Here is a 16,045-nt window from a genome sequence, read left to right on the forward strand (position 1 = left end):
GCTCTGCTTCCTTTCTCCTCTTTCAAAACAAAAAACCATTAACTTAACACTGATATTTCACAGATTGAGATTCTGCAGAAGAAAAACAAGCTGATTTCCCCTGGTTCCATCAGTATTTGGACCAAGGACTCTTTTCCTTTAAGGCCTTAATATCGGTGGAGGAATTTCCCCTTTACGTGATCAATTCTTTCAAAACAATAACCACCCAAACCAATCTGAACATGTGCCAGACGTCTTTAAAGAGCATGTGCAGGATTCTTTCTTTGGATTTCTCTCTCAGATTGTGGGACTGTAGTGTTGTGCAGACATCATCATCATTAAGTGAGTCTGGCCCCCTGTGATGTTGTGCGTCTGAACCTGTGAGGAAATTATCTATTTTGGTCCTTTTCTCTTTCTCTATCAAAGCAGCTCTTGTGTTTTTTCATCGTCCTTCTCAGGGACAAAGTGTGAAGACAGACGCTGGCATGTTATTTACTAAACAGCAGCTGGAAGCCGGTCGGCTCTGAACCAGCATCGACACCGCCTGGCTGTCAGCGCACCGGTTTCCTTCCTTAGCAACAGCTGCGACTGTAGACGGAGCCCTGGGCTGGGATTTCTACTCTCAGACAGTTTGGCCCAGTATCTTCCCCAGTGTCAGTGGGTCTCTTCTCCTCCTCCCTCCTCCCTCTCTCCTCTCTCTCTCTCTCTCTCCTCTGATCCTCACTTCTTCCCACTGCAGCAGACATTAGCCCACATCACCGAGAGCCTGTCGCCACGCAGCACTGCAGGGGAGGAGGGAGGGATGAGGAGGGATGGGCCGGAAGAGAGAGGGATGAAGAGGAGGGGTGCACAGGCCGACACCAGTATATTTCACATGGGCTCATAGTGGGAGAACAGAGGAGGAAGAACATGATGAAAGAGAAGAGCAGCTCGTGAAAGACAAAGATTTAGAGGAAGCTGCTGGTGGAGGTGACGAGGAAACACAGGTTGTTCTGATGGATCAGCTGCTTGATGATGAAGATGCAGTTTATTAAAGAGGGAGGGTCCTCGTGCTAATCCTGTTTAAACAGTAGGGGGGGGGGGGGGGGGGGCTGCATGCACGAGGGTCCCTGCTCCACTCGATGGTGTCTGCTGTTGTTATTGAAATGAATGAGGGGGAGGGGGGTGCTTGTTGCGCTCCAGCTAATAACAGCAATTATGTATCTATAGGTGTGTGTGTGTGTGTGTGTGTGTGTGTCTCCACCCATAAGACCGGTGCTGGTTGCCCTGGTAACAGCCTCCCTCTCTCTGGTGCTGATGGGATGTGAAGGGGGGGGGGGGGGGGTGGTCCACACCTTTTCTTTCTCTCCCTTTTTTCCACCCATCATTTTTATAAGCTGCGTGTTGTCGTGCTTTTTTATTTCATTCTGGGACGATGATTTGCTTTTTGGTTGATATTTAAAGATAAATCAATCGGGTGTGTGTGTGTTTGAATCCCACACAATGTCGACTGAAATATAACACATGATGCGTCTTTTGAAGTCGTGTGAAATGTAGAATCGGTTGAATTCCGAGCGAGGGATGCAGATCAGTCGTCTCTCAGCTTCCTGTCTCAGCACGTGGACGCTGAGACAAAGACAAAGCCGGTGCAGCAGCAGCAGCGTGGCTCCTTAGCTCCCCCTAGAGTCTGCTCTGCCACATCGTATAGAGCCGCTTCAGAGGAATCCCCTGTTTTTTGAATTTGCTCATCCTCATCCCTCATCTTCCCCTTGTCTCTGTCTCTGTCTCTGTGTCCCAGCAGGTGACCCGTCCCCTCCCCGGCGTCCAGGCATGGCAGACGGTCGGCAGCCAGACGAGCACTGGGCCTCCAACGGCCGAGAGAACGGCGAGAACGGCTACTCCGCCTACGGCTCCGGCTACAAGGAGAACGGATTCCACGGCGGGGCGGCTGCACATCCTGGAACGACAGGTACAGATGTGGTGTGTTTGCTCATGTGCACGAGTCACTGGAGACATTGATTGCACGGCACTGCACAGGCCACACGCTGCCAGATGATGACGGAAAGTGATTGGTTGTGCCGTGCCAGAGAAAAACGATCAATCCCTCCAACACATTCATACGTGATTGAACAATCTGCTGCAGCTCTGGAAAAGGCTGGAGATTCCATCACTCTTTGCTTTGGCGTAGAAAGAAAGAGAGGAGGACAAGTTAAAGGAGAAGAAGCAGGATAATAAAAGTAGAAAAGAGGATAAAGCTTCTTATTCAGGGGCTAAATGTTCACGTTTAGGGGTTTTTATGTTAAATCTAAATATTCTAGTGAGAATGTGATGTTTTTCAGGTAAGTTGTTGTTTTATGATCTGTTTATGAATCTGCTCTGGAGAATCAAGCAGACTAGTCACTAATCAAACCCCAGAGGATTCTGGGATCTCCGCTCTGCATCAAACACGCCACCAGCGTTATTAGCGGGTTGTTAGTTTTTCATTTCCTTCCTTCCATCCACGTCTTGTCCTCCCTGTGTGTCTCTCTCTCTCTCTCTCTGTCTCTCTGTCTCTCTCCCTTCGCAGTGGATGAGTCAGCCAATTTGCCTCCCTCCCCTCCCCCCTCTCCATCCGCTGAGCAGATCGGGCCCGTGGCACAAGGTACACACACGGAAACCCACACCAGACCCTCCAGCATGAGAGTGTGAATGGTGGAAATGGTCAAACGTGTGCGTCTGGAGAATTTGGGGTCTCGAGACGAGGCAGCCACTCCTCCTCCTCCTCCTCCTTTCTTCTACTCCTCCTGTGATTTGTAGTTTCAAGGCTCTGTGCCGCTCTGCATGTCCACTGATCACCTTAAAGACGTCTGCAGCCTGTCCCCTTCTGTCCTGTCCACTCAGACACTGTCCAATCTCACTCTAAAGATAAAACGACCACACTAACATCCTCCCTCGCTTCACGTGACCTGCCACCGGAGCCCCTAACCTCATCCGGCTGCCCCCCCCCCTCAGCATCTCCTTCCTTCTGCTTTGACTCACTGTGTCTTTCCAGTTTGTGATTCACACATCAGCTTTCAGCTCTCGGAAAACAACAAGTGTTTTCTGATCGCTTCCTCTGTGCATGTGGCATGCAATCAACCAGATGTAGAACTAGATTAAGTAGAGTTCACACCTCCACCAAGGCCCAGACCAGGTTTTAATTAGGTGGTTCCAGATTTTAATGTGGATCTGTTTAATATCTAAATTACTTGATTTTCTGATCAGTAGATTTTGTGTAATCCTGCAGACAAACAAACAGACAGAACCTTGGTGGAGGTTTCACTGCATGTTTTATGGTTTATTAAACACAACATACATAAAATATCTTCAGGGACTTTTCCCTCATACTTTAAATACTCTAAATACATGTGATGATGTAGCTGTGTTTGACTATTTATAAATCAATAAGAGTCTGTAGGTTGTGTTGATTGCATCCCGTACATCTCCATCAGAGCTGAAAGTGACAAACCATGTGACCCCAGTTTTGTCGTCCTCCATGTCTCATCCATGTGTCTCCCTCCTTTCCTGCTGTAAGAAGATAAAGTAGAGAAGGAGGTGGATGAGGAGCAGGAGGAGGAGCAAGAGGAGGAGCAGGAGGAGGAGCAGCAGGAGCAGGAGGCTCCCGACAGGCCCCAGGAGGAGGTGACATATGAGCAGCCAGGAGACTCGCTCTTAGAGCAGGCAGATTATTTAGCAGAGCCCCAGGCTTTTGGCTGCCAGCAGACACCTGAGGTCCTCAATGGAGGAGCTCATCCAGGTGAACGCAGCTCGTCTCCAAAAGGTGTGTGTGTGTGTCTGTGTGTGGTTCAACTGAGTGAATGTGCGACTGTTCTCTTCCTTCTTTGCATGATCCTCTCGTGCTCTGTTTATCGAGCACGGAGACTTTTCCTCTCTCGGTTTCCAAAGTGTGATGCGACTCCGGCTTTGCCGCCGACCTTCCTCCGGCTTCTTTGCTCTTCAGCTTCTGCTTCGACACCTGAAGTGACACAACACCACACTTTGATTTTTGTGCTTTCCTCATACCATACGCTTTCCATCGGAGCGACATTAGAAGACCTGATCAACCATGTTGCGGTTGATCACCTCTCTGCCCTCTTGTATTGCCAGCTACATTGCAAATGCCAATATCACTGTGTGAACGGTCCAGCATCGTAGAGTTGAGTGTATTTGTTGTATTGTTCTGTGGAACCTGCTGGAATATTGTGTTTCTGAGAACGCCCACCTGTTCGGGTGCTTCACGAATCAGAGTCGATTCTACGGCTGTTGTGTATCTGTGACTTTGAGTTTCGATGTTGTTTTCATTCCATCCCAAGGATAATCCTGTTTTCCTATTGTTACTAAGATCACTTATAATCCATATCTGTAAATGAATTCACTTCACAAAACTGCGAAAACTAAAAGTACATTCCCTGCGTATTGCAATAGGAATTCAATGTATTTCTGGACATTTATTTCTCGTCATGTGACGTCATGCAACTCATCCCTTCATTCCAGTTCTGCACGCTGTCGTAGGGGCTGTACCCCCCCCCCCCCGCGCTGTGTGTTCTGCCTGATGGAGAGCTTCTGTATCTGTGTGCAGACGGCCTCCGCTTCTCTGTATTGGCTTGTTGTGGATGCTGCTCGCGAAAGCTTTTAGGTAGCGTGACTCCAAGATGGAGAAAGTTGTACAGTGTCCTTCGAACTCGCAGCCCGGCCGGAAGAAGAATGTCTCAGTCCGGAGTCGGGTGAGTCTGTGGTGAAGGAAGACGAGCAGCAAGTGCCGTCGCTGCTCGGGAAGCAGCCGGTTGTTGAGAAATCGAATCCTGAAGGGGAAGAAGTCGCCTTGAGTGAAGCTCTTCCTCCTCCGTCTGTGAAAGATGAAGAAGCTTCCTCGATGGAGGAGGCAAGAAAAGATGAAGAGGGTGAAGTAGAAGAGTCAGAAGAGGTGAAAGAGTCAGAAGAGGTGAAAGAGTCAGAAGAGTCGGCGCCAAGCAAAGAGAAACCGAAAGCTGAGTCCATAGATACAGAACAAGATGGAGGTAGTGACATTAGAATGCAGGAGACACCAGTGACTGAGATTGAAAACCTCAAATCGAGTCCAGAACCTGGTGCAGAGACCGAGAGCACATCTGGGAAGTTGGTAGAACAGAAACCAGGAGCTGCAACTTACTTTGAGACGTCCTCAAAAATCCCCGGAGACAATTCAGCGCAAACTCAGAGCTATTACGAGCTCAGCACAGCGGCAGAGACGGAGTCAAGAGAACCTGAAGATGTTGTTCTGAAGCAAGAGGACGAAGAGGAGGAGACAGTGAAGACGTCCAGCTGTGAAGTGTCTATAGAGCAGGGAAGCCTCTCGTTGAACATCACTGTCGGATCCTTGGAGAAGGAGTCCAGCTCCTTCTCTGAGAGTTTGTGTCCAATCAGTGGAAGTTTTGATGAAGCCGACGTTCCCCCTTCAACGCCTCCCGTGGAGAGCCATGACCCCAAGCTTCCTCCAGCGGTGTCCATCACTCAAACATCTGCTGACGCACACGAGGATGCTCTTGCTGAAGAGACGCCTCCAAGTCCTGACGAGGAAATGTCCAGTTTCTGCCTCTCTGAGATGTTGGACCTGGCGGGAGCGCTGCCTCAGCTGTCGGGGGGGAGGAGGGAGGTCGACCACATGAGGAGAAAGTCGGTGCCCACCAATGTGTCGTCCCTCGTGGGCAGCTCTTTGGCCCGGCTCGCTTTGGGAGATACCATCTCGAGGAGAGAAAACCAGCTGGAGGAACTGGGCTACTGTGTTTTCAACGAGTACTCGGGGCCGATGCCCTCACCGGCAGACGTTCCCAGTCCTGGACACTCTCCACACCAGTGCTTCCAGTCTGTGGAGAGCGAGGTTGAGGAAGAGCTCAGTGGTTACAAGGGGATCCAGCAACCAGAGAAGAAGGACTCACCAGTGATGACGTCCAAAATGATGGAAAGAGCCGTGACGAGCGGAGTGAAACCCGATCGCCTGAGAATCCCAATGACCGGCTCCAAAGACAGGCTGAATGAGTTCCGTTTGGAGAGCGGCCTGACTGGCGACCTCAAGATCCAAGCCATCCCTGAGGTGGACGTGGAGAAAGACCCGTCCAGAGAGGCTTCCCCCATCCCACCGGACAGTTCCTTCACTTTCTGTCCTGTGGACCCTTTGAGCAGAATTCCAAAGAGTCCCACCGTCCCCAAATCTCCAGAGGACGCACTTTCAGAAAGCCAAGACGCTAAAGACGAAGCTGGGGAAGATGTCAAAGCGGAGGACGAGTTAGAATCTGAGAGCAGAGAGGATAAAAAGCCAGAGTTGGACAAAGACACGACGCCAACCGAGCAGAAAGAATCAGAACAAAGTAAAGAAGCAAACAGATCCTCAGTCTTCTCTCCATCTTCAGAAGAGAAGAAGATTCAAGAGGTCACAGAAACACAAGAGATCCCAAAAGCCCAAATCCACTCACAAATAACCACCTCCATCATCGTCATACCTCAAGCACAAACAGAGGAAGAGGATGAAGACGATATAGAGATGGCTGAAGAGCCTCAGGAGATGATGGAGGAACTAGAGGAGCCTGTTCCTCCGAAGACGCATGAGGCTGAAGACAGAAAGAAAGAGGAGGAGACGGGAGGCGACCAGGTGGTGGAAGAAGAGCCAAAGTCAGGAGGAGAAGAACGGAGTCGTGGTGCGACCCACTCGTCTCCGTGCTCCGACAAGGGAGGAGGCAGAGAGGACGGGACGGGGGAGGAAGAAGAAGGGAGGAAACAGGAAGAGGAGGTAGAGAAGAGGATGGATGAAGAGGAGGAAGAGAAGAGGATGGATGAAGAGGAGGAGAAAGACGTAGAGATCGGTCAGGAGGTGCAGGAGACGAGTCAGGGGGAGAACGATGAGACCACACTGGACGTCTCCATCCTGGACACAGACAGTGGCTGGATGGACTCACAAGGTACTGGGGCTTGTACATTAACAGTTATAACTTGTGAAAACATGTTTTAAAAGTGAATTAAAGTTCATTTCTAGCATCAGGAAGCTTGTTGTTCTGATCCCTCTCCACTGCAGATGAGGACAAAAGTATTATGACCGAGCAAATCGAGGCCCTTCCTCTCACCCAGAGTTCCACCGGCTCGCCAGCGGTGGACAGACCCGCTAAACGGGCCCCTGGCAGAGGAAGGGGCCCCGCTGGCACCGCTGAGAGCAAAGTGTCCCGCAAAGTGCCCGGCCACCATCCCAGAGAGGAGACGAAGAAGAAAAAAGGTTTTGATTTTGTGTTGGAGAACGAGTGTTGTCTGATTCGGTCTGTGTTTCCTGTCTGGTGTAATCCCCTCTGTCCCTTTTCTCTGCCAGTAGGCATGAGGAGGGCTGAGCAGAATAAGCTGTCAGTCCTCCAAACTCGCTCTCCATCTCGAAAGAGCGCAGGCAGAGCGGCGGCCAGACACCCGCGGCCCGCTCTGCTGCACGGCCCTGCTAGACGCAAGGCCTCAGGTGAACACGGGGAGAGAGAGAGTGAAAGCAAACTGTGTTTACAAGGGGCTGCACTCATCATTAGGAGCTGAGAACAATCAGAAGTGACCCCCCCCCCCCCCTCTCTTGGTGGCTGTTGAGTGGTGCAGGTGCAATGTAGCTGGCAAACATCACGTGCTGCAGACTCATCTTCAACACTCTGTTTTCTCTCCATCCTCACTTTTTGGTTTCACGGTTTCATCTGGTGCATCTCCAGCTGTTTGGCTTCGTGTCTTCTTCTGGTCTCGCTTCTCACTGTTCTGTGTTTGCTGGGCGTGGCTTCAGAGTTTGTGTGAAAGGGAGGATTGTGTGTGTGTGTTGTTGTTACACATCGCAGCTAAGTCCCTTTGCTTATTTCACACAGTCGTGTCCATTCAGGGAGCGTAATGCACATGGATGTACAAGCAATGTCTCCTCCTGCTGGTGCACGCTGGTTATTACATCGGGGCTGTTTTCTTTGCAGGCATGGAGAGCCACCAGCCCCTCAGTGTGGCCCACCAGTCCAGGGAGAGGACCACTGTGAGTGCACACACACACAAACACACAATCTGCATCACGTGAACCTGTTCTCGGCACGACAAACTTTTCTTTCCTTCCTCACTTTCTTTTCTGCACGTTTGCTTTTGTGTCTTGTTTTTATTTCTCTGTCCGTCTTGTCTTCGCATGCTCGCTTCTTTGTCCTCATGTCTACCAAACAGAGGAAATCTGTGAGTAAAGAAAATCATCGTTTCATTCACATTCTGAACAAGATGCTGTGTCATGTTTGTTTCCATCAAACCATGACTCATCTCATCTCACTCCTTTGTTTCTCCATCTGTCACCTCTTCCTCCCTCCTGCACGTTCCCCCCCGCCTCTCGCCACATCTTCCATCCAGAGCCCCACGCGAGCCGTTCTCTTAAAGATGGCAGCGCAGCGCCGGGGGATCGATAACCACCCCCCCCGGCCCGGCTCTGCCTGTAGCCTTAAGCGGAGCCCCCTGGTGGAGGCGGAGCTCAGTACGTTCCGCCCCTCCTCTGCATGCTCCCGCCCCCCCCCTCAGCCCCACAAATGGGATGGGAAGGTAAAGTGGAAGGAGCCCAGTGGCTGATGGGTAATGCACGCTGCAGGTGATGATGAGGATGATGATGATGATGATGCTGACTCGTCACTCTTTGTGTTGATACCAGGAGAGAGCGTACCGCAGCCCGGAGAAGAGGTCGTCCCTCCCCCGGCCGGCCAAGTCCCTGACACGCCACATCCCGGCTGCGGAGCAGGACGACAGCACCCCCTGCAGGCCAACCTGTAAGAACGCATTCCACACGCTTTCCTCCTTTATTCACTTTCTTGAGTCTCGCTGTCGTTTTGTTTGATCACGTTCTAACTCCCACACACCCTGCTCCTCTCTGACCTCCCCCGCCCCCGTCTTCTTCAAAGCGATCCGGTCCAGAGGGGACAGCAGGTCTCGAAGGGCCCCTGGTATGGCAGGTAGACCAACATGTAGACCAGTTAGACCCTCATCAGCAACACACCACATCTAGTTCTGCTCTTGTGAACGATTCATTCATCTTCGTCGCACGTTATTCGTCATTTCCTTTGTCTATTTACCCAAATGCAGTGAAATCACCTTCATCGTCCAATCAGAGAGAAGCTTGTTCAGTATTTTGGTTAAACCTGCAGTGTCCTTATCACAGTGAGCAGGTGGGGTCCATAGCGACAGGTTCCTGCTTCCTGTTTGTCCTCGGGACTGAGATCCCATTGGTCCTGGCTGCACTGGTATCAAGGCAACCAGCCCCCAGTTTGTTTTCAGGCTGCTGGTCAAACACTCTTGTTTGAACTGGGATGTTTGATTTGTGGAAGCTGCAGATTTGGCACCGGCAAGGCGGCGTCCTTGTCCTCACCAGCGTTCACTCACACACACACACACCTGTCAGTCCATCACTGATCTTCCTTCTTCTTCTTCTTCTTCCTCCTCCTCCATATTCCAGGAAAGACTTCTTCTTCTACTTCTCCCTCTAATCCCACCTCTCCTCTCTCTCCTCCAGCCACAGACTCCCGTTCTCGGTCAGTCCGTAGCGGCGCCTCCACCCCCGGCTCCACCGCCGTCACGCCCGGCACACCCCCGAGCTACGCCTGCCGCACCCCGGGGTCACGCACCCCCGGCAGCCACACCCCCAAGTCCTTCAGCATCCTCCAGGAGAAGAAGGTGGCGGTGATCCGGACTCCGCCCAAGTCGCCGTCCACCGCCCATCGGCAGCTGAAGGTTCTCAACCAGCCGCTGCCCGACCTGACGAATGTCAAGTCTAAGATCGGCTCCACCTCCAACCTCAAGCATCAGCCCAAGGGCGGACAGGTAACAGGGCCGAGGTTTGGATCCAAACAGAATTAAAACAGCAACAAGTCAAAGTCCAACTGAGAGAATTTTAACAATTTGAGGTTAAATTCACACAGAAAAATGCAAATTTTATGATAGCAGTTCCCTAATTCTACCACATGGGGGCAAAAATGCTCAAGTTATATTTTAAACCTCAGATCAATTATATTTAATTTGTCTTTACAAGGTTAAACATCATTTATACATTTAATACTATTATTTATTCTTTAAACTGTAGTTTATTCACCTTACATCCAGCTCAGGGATGTGACTAAGAAAGTAGTAATTGATAAATATGGCACAAACCTTACACATATTGAATAAATAGATAAATAAGGTGTAAACAGACTTACTGCCCATGTTTTGGACTTTTAACTTTGAGTTTTCATGACTTGTTTCTCTCTTCAGAGTTTCTTTTATTTCTTTCCATCCTTTTCTCTCTCTGAGTGTTTTAAAAACATCTCCTCCATCCTCACTGCCTCTGAACCTGCCGCCTGCTTCCTCTCCACCTTCCTCTGTCCCCTCCATCATCCCCCCCTCTCTGTCCCTCTCCTCTTTACCTGTTCCTCCTCTCATTCTCCTGAAAGAAGCTTCAGCTGCACCACAAACGTCTTGTGTTGTTTCCTCCTCTTGAAATATTCTCCTAAGAATATCCAGGAGCACCTGTGAGGAGCAGTCGACCTGCAGATTCACTCGCCCTGGGGAGCTGCTGGCGGCAGATTCTCCCTCCGGCTCGGACTATTAATAATTTCGGGTGGAATTACTTATTGAAAAGTTGTGTCACGGACAAAGAGAGAAAATGTACCGACTCATTTTTAGGTTTTAAACAAAGCTGGTGCTCAGCAGGTCCATAAAAACTCTTAAATTAGAATTTCCAGTGTATCTCCACTGAAAATGTCCTTTTTCTTAATATCATCATGGACCCTCACTTATAATAATACTGATGAATACGCTGTTAATCCCAGGAGCAGATGAAAGAAGCATCGATTGCACTCAAAGGTCTCACCCCCTCTCGTCTCCGGGCTGTAACAGACGTGTGGTCGTTCATTCTTCTGTCTCATAACCGCGGCGCCGCTCAGTCTTTGTGTTGCTGCAGCGTCTCAGAGGTCGAGACTTTTCATTAACTCCTGTGAAACACGGACCAGGAGGCGATTCATCGTCGCTCTGGCAGCTGCTCTCTGAGGGAGACATGTGATGGAGAGAGGGGGGGGGAAGACATGTTTAATGATGCTCGAGTCAGAGAAGCAGTAGAGCAGGTTTTATTTAACTTACATGTAAAGAATCAGGGAGATGAGGGTTTAGTTTTATCAAATATAAATATAAATATGCTTTAATGACAACTGTCAAATCAGTTAATCACATGATTGTTAATTATGTAATTGGGTTCAGCTCTGGGGCTTTGTCATTGGACGACCTTGCAGCTGCAGATGGGGCAAGATGGCAGGAGGTGTGTGTGTTCGTGTGCACGTGCGTGTGTGTGTGTGTCTCTGTGTGTGTGTGTGTATTTAAGGTTTAAAGAGCTGTCAGGAGAATCCAGGTCATGTCACTCATGTGTTTCCCCCTGAACACATTTCTCTTTTCTGTTTGTTCATTTCTGATCCGTAAACAATGGATTAGCCTTTGATTCTTTATTCTTTGTTGTAGCAGGAGGCAGAAATATTTCAAATACTCAATTTATGAGCATCAGCGAGTTTAAATATGTTACATTTATCTCTATAGGTAGTATTTTTGTTTGTTTGTTTACTCTATCACCTTGTTCACAGAGTAAATTCAATGTAAACACATGTTTACAGTAAATGAAAACACTGATCACACTTGACTCCATCAACCGAGGCACATATAGCTGTTTCCTTTTGTTTTCACTGGATTTTGTTTTAGGTTCACATTTCAAGCGAGAAGCTGGACTTCAGTCGTGTTCAGTCAAAGTGCGGCTCCAAGGATAATCTGAAGCACACGCCCAAAGGAGGCAATGTATGTACGCTCTTCTCTTTTCTTCCTCTGTTCTCTCCTCCTCTTCCTCCTTTCAGCTGCTGCAGCGCTCGCTCATGCTACTTTTATATGTTCATCTGTCGAGCCGTCTGCTTGTCTGGGCCAAGCTCAGAACATCCACGTTTCTTCTTTATCCACTTTTGCTCCAGAGAGAAATAACGACTCTATTATAAGATGAAAAGATAACTGTGTTTATCTAAACTCACCGATGAGCCGCTCTGGTTTCCTGTAGTGTAGATCAGCTGATCAGTCTTGTGCAGGACAGAGGGGAGGAGAAGATGATCCCTCAGTGTCGCCATTCTTCTGGTTTACTAGATAATAACAAAGTCCCCTCTCATCCACAGGTCATGATTCCAAGTGTGAAACTGGACTTTAGCCACGTTCAGTCTAAATGTGGCTCCCTGGCAAAGATCCAGCACACGGCCGGAGGAGGAAACGTGAGTCACAGCTTCCATCTTACTATTTAAACTCGTACATTCAGATGTGGACGTGCACGTGAACTGTACCTTCATCGTGTTTCAATTGATATTCGCTCCACAGGTCCAGATCCAGACCAAGAAGCACGACATGAGCCACGTCACCGCAAAATGTGGCTCAATGTCCAACATCCGCCACAGGCCAGGTACCAGACTGAGCTGCTGGAGCTTCACATGCACTCACTCTGTGTTTCACTGACTCTCACACACATTGACAAGGAATTTAAAAAAGGGGGACTCGTTCAAGAACAGACTTATTCTTAAATGATGCATACAATGAGTTAAGGTGATCTAGTAGCATTCACTTATTTAGAATTTTCTTATATCTGATCTAATATGTGATTTTAATATATATGAGATTTAAACCAGCCACACAAGTGCCTGTATGTGAGGAGGTCTGCAGGTCCAACCTGTTGTCCAGCCCAGTTTCCTCATGAGGCTCTTTGCCCTGAGCGTTGCTCTCAGGAGAAGCTGCAGGCGAGCGATGTCCCTTTGACGCTTCTCCCTTCTCCCTGTCCTGCCCCCAGGGGGCGGTAACGTGCGCATCGACAGTGTGAAGCTGGACTTCAAGGATAAGGCCCAGTCCAAGGTCCGCTCGCTGGACAACACCACCCACACTCCTGGAGGGGGCAACATTATGGTAAAGAGAAGCACACAAACACATGTGTAGCTTCCAGAATCAGAGACACAACCCTGAGCTTAACTCTGGTTCCTTCTTCTCCACACGCGACAGATCGAGAGCCACAAGCTGACCTTCAGGGAAACGGCCAAAGCCCGAGTGGACCACGGCGCCGAGATCGTGGTCACCCACACCCCCGGCGTGGAGACGGGAGGCACGTCCCCTCGCATGTCCTCCGCCGGCAGCATCAACCTGCTGGAGTCGCCTCAGCTCTGCACGCTGGCCCAGGACGTCACCGCCGCCCTCGCCAAGCAGGGCTTATGAGCCGGTTCCCCCCCCCCCCCCACCGCTTCGGATACCCACAGAAAAGAAGAAAAAAAAGAATCCACAGCATCTCTCCCATCAATCACCAATCAGCATCCAGTGTTTTCCCAGAATCCCTCACTGCGCCCCCCCCCATGACCCCACAGGCTGTTGTAGTTGATTGTGAGTCAACGACCCTTCCACACATTCCAGTGGGATTTTAAAACTGAATTCATCTTGATTTCTCCTTCATTTCACTCAGAGACGGACTCTTCTGTTTAGATTCAGGTCGAATGCGTCGGTTCGACTGGACGCGTGAGTCGGAGAGAGGAGTCGAAGGTTTTTACGATTGTACAGCGGTTTATTTTTTAGCTTGAAAAGCGTCACCACATTCCACGTGATCAGAACGTCCATCCAGAATTTATACGGTACCGAATGCGAGATAGAGCAACTAGAAGCTAGACGTGAGTCTTAAAGAAACACGTGTGCGTGAGACGTAGCTGACAGAAACAGGGCGTGTCCGCGTGAAAAGAACGGTTGATGAGCATGTCTGCAAAAAATGTGACATTTTAAGTCAAACGACATGAAGTTTGTTTTGGGTTTGTCGGGTGGATTTTTGATGCTATGATTTCCTGATATGTGCTGAATCGTTGTTCTGTTCTCTTTTTATATATAAATATATATATCTATAAATGTGAGTGTAGTGGAAGTTGTCCCTGGTTTTGTATGTTCCCTGTGGCTGCTCGGGCTTGTTAGCACCTCAGCGTGGATAACCTCTGCAGTTCTGTGAGTCCAGTGCTAAACGATTAGCTTTCCCATAGACCCTCTCTTGTTTTTCTCCTCTCAAAACCAGTAGGCTGCTCGGTTTTATTGGGTTTTTATGTTTGCTTTCGTGGTTTCACCGGGTGACACAACAACAACGCTGTTATGCTGGCATGGCGAATTAATTCAACTTTTAAAAAATGACAACTATTTGGAGACATTTTTAACTTTTCCGTGTCTTTACTTCAACTGCTCCTGTGACTTTTCTCCTTTGGCAGAGACGGGCTCGTGTGTTTGTGAATGAATAAAAAAAGAAAGAGAAAGAAGCTTTATATGAAAACACTCGTTTTGACGGAGCAGCTTCTCGGCTCGTTACTGCGACTGAACCAGAAACGACTTCAAGAGAATTCATTAAAAAATAACAGTGAAAAACAGGAACACATTCTCTGCTCTAGTGTCAACCCCCCCCCCCTTCTCCAGTGTTCTTCTGTGCTTCCCCTCCTCTTGCCCCTGTGCTCCCCAGCGCCCCCTACTGCCTGTGTAAAGTGTATTTAAAAGACCATGTAGATGTGTGCACACTTTCTGATGTTCTGATGACAAACGCTCCTGCAGGATGACGGCAACACAAATAAAGAAAATAAAAAGTGACTCGCTCTGGTTCTTCTTTGTGTAGAGAAAAATACCGTGATGGATTTATTCAAGATCCAGAGGTTATTAATATTATTCATAAATAAACATGCAACAGCATAATGTGTTGGTCATATTAAGCTTGAACACACGCACGTGCACTTTAGAGTGTTTGTCTGGTTGCATGTTTTATAAATACATATAAATAAATGCATGTATGTTTAATACATAATGATCCTGATAAGAATTTCCGATTGAAATGTATTATAGAATTTATTATAATTATTATTATTACTGTAATAATTATTATGTAAATAAAATACCGTCCATATTAGATCATTATAATATTAAAACATTAAAACATTAGAATATAAGAACATTAGAACATTAGAACATAAACACCACCTGTTGAACTCACTGTGCTCCTGCTGCCGTCCAGATGTTTCCTGGTTTCCGGTTGTCACGTGCTATTTGACCCAAACGTCCCACTTGTCTCTGGACGGTGAGTTGTCCACAGTTGTCTTTTCACCACTGACATGTCTGTATGTCGTCAGTTCTGATCTAAGAGCTAGCAGCTAGCAGCTAGCTCGTAGATCAAAGCTCCAGCAGCTAGCAGCTAGCTCACACTGCTGTCGCATCAGTGACGTAAACAATCAAAGTCCAGGTGTGCGGGTCAAGCTGTGGCGCCAGTTTCACAATAAAACATTTTTTCCAGTTGCTTATTTGACTTTTCATCACCAATATGAATATAAAACAACAACAACAACCACATATTTGTGTTCTCACCGGCCAAGCCGTGGGTACCAACCCGGTGCAGTAAACTACGTTAGCTTAGCAGGCTAATAGCTATTGGGCGCCCTCTAGTGGTGAAGGTGCGGCCCACAGGTAAGACGTCTCCACACGAACCTCTCGCGTTGTGTGTCCGCTCTCGACTTCCGTAGAAACACGGCGGCTGTCAACAACAATCCAACATGGCGGACTGTGTAAAAGAAGAAAAGCGCCTTCTCCCGATTTTGATTAAAAAAGGATAATTATAAGTTTTTTAAACCTTGTGACTCTTATTTTCTGTTGGTTTAATGCAAATGTAGATGTTTGTGTTATTTTATTATTGATTTTCTGGAGATATCCCACAAACTGGAGCTTTGAGGTATAAACACAAGAGTTTAACTTGTTTGTATGTTTTCAAATAATAACATAATTTGGATTAACGACCTATATTTTCATTATAAAGTTCCCTTATCTTGTATTATCAGTGTAATATCTTACGTTATGTCTCAACATGTAACTACAGTGATGTTATTACACATGATGGAGCTCAGTGATTCATGCTATTATGTGTTTTTACTACCTGACACATATTTGGGTCTAAAAATGAAGATATAATCCTCATTCATTTTTAACTAAGCCCAAAATGTATGACGTTAAAGATACTAAAAACTTAAATTCCATTTTTAAT

At 48.1% G+C, this 16,045-nt stretch overlaps 1 protein-coding gene across 1 annotated transcript in view; it reads left to right on the forward strand.

Moving 5' to 3' along the window:
- The window catches only part of LOC128431321 (microtubule-associated protein 2), a 37,593-nt gene extending 24,372 nt beyond the window's left edge, over nucleotides 1-13,221 (forward strand). Inside the window, exons 4-17 of the mRNA XM_053417601.1 lie at nucleotides 1,760-1,927; nucleotides 2,525-2,599; nucleotides 3,512-4,117; nucleotides 4,629-6,908; nucleotides 7,022-7,216; nucleotides 7,307-7,453; nucleotides 7,917-7,981; nucleotides 8,630-8,744; nucleotides 8,877-8,927; nucleotides 9,485-9,792; nucleotides 12,147-12,239; nucleotides 12,343-12,424; nucleotides 12,806-12,918; nucleotides 13,012-13,221. Coding sequence (XP_053273576.1) covers nucleotides 1,789-1,927; nucleotides 2,525-2,599; nucleotides 3,512-4,117; nucleotides 4,629-6,908; nucleotides 7,022-7,216; nucleotides 7,307-7,453; nucleotides 7,917-7,981; nucleotides 8,630-8,744; nucleotides 8,877-8,927; nucleotides 9,485-9,792; nucleotides 12,147-12,239; nucleotides 12,343-12,424; nucleotides 12,806-12,918; nucleotides 13,012-13,221 — 4,479 coding nt within the window. The 5' untranslated portion in view covers nucleotides 1,760-1,788. The remainder of the gene's footprint in view (nucleotides 1-1,759; nucleotides 1,928-2,524; nucleotides 2,600-3,511; nucleotides 4,118-4,628; nucleotides 6,909-7,021; nucleotides 7,217-7,306; nucleotides 7,454-7,916; nucleotides 7,982-8,629; nucleotides 8,745-8,876; nucleotides 8,928-9,484; nucleotides 9,793-12,146; nucleotides 12,240-12,342; nucleotides 12,425-12,805; nucleotides 12,919-13,011) is intronic.
- Nucleotides 13,222-16,045: the final 2,824 nt, after the last annotated feature.

This window comes from Pleuronectes platessa, chromosome 24 (genome assembly GCF_947347685.1).
Source record: "Pleuronectes platessa chromosome 24, fPlePla1.1, whole genome shotgun sequence".
NCBI lineage: Eukaryota > Metazoa > Chordata > Actinopteri > Pleuronectiformes > Pleuronectidae > Pleuronectes > Pleuronectes platessa.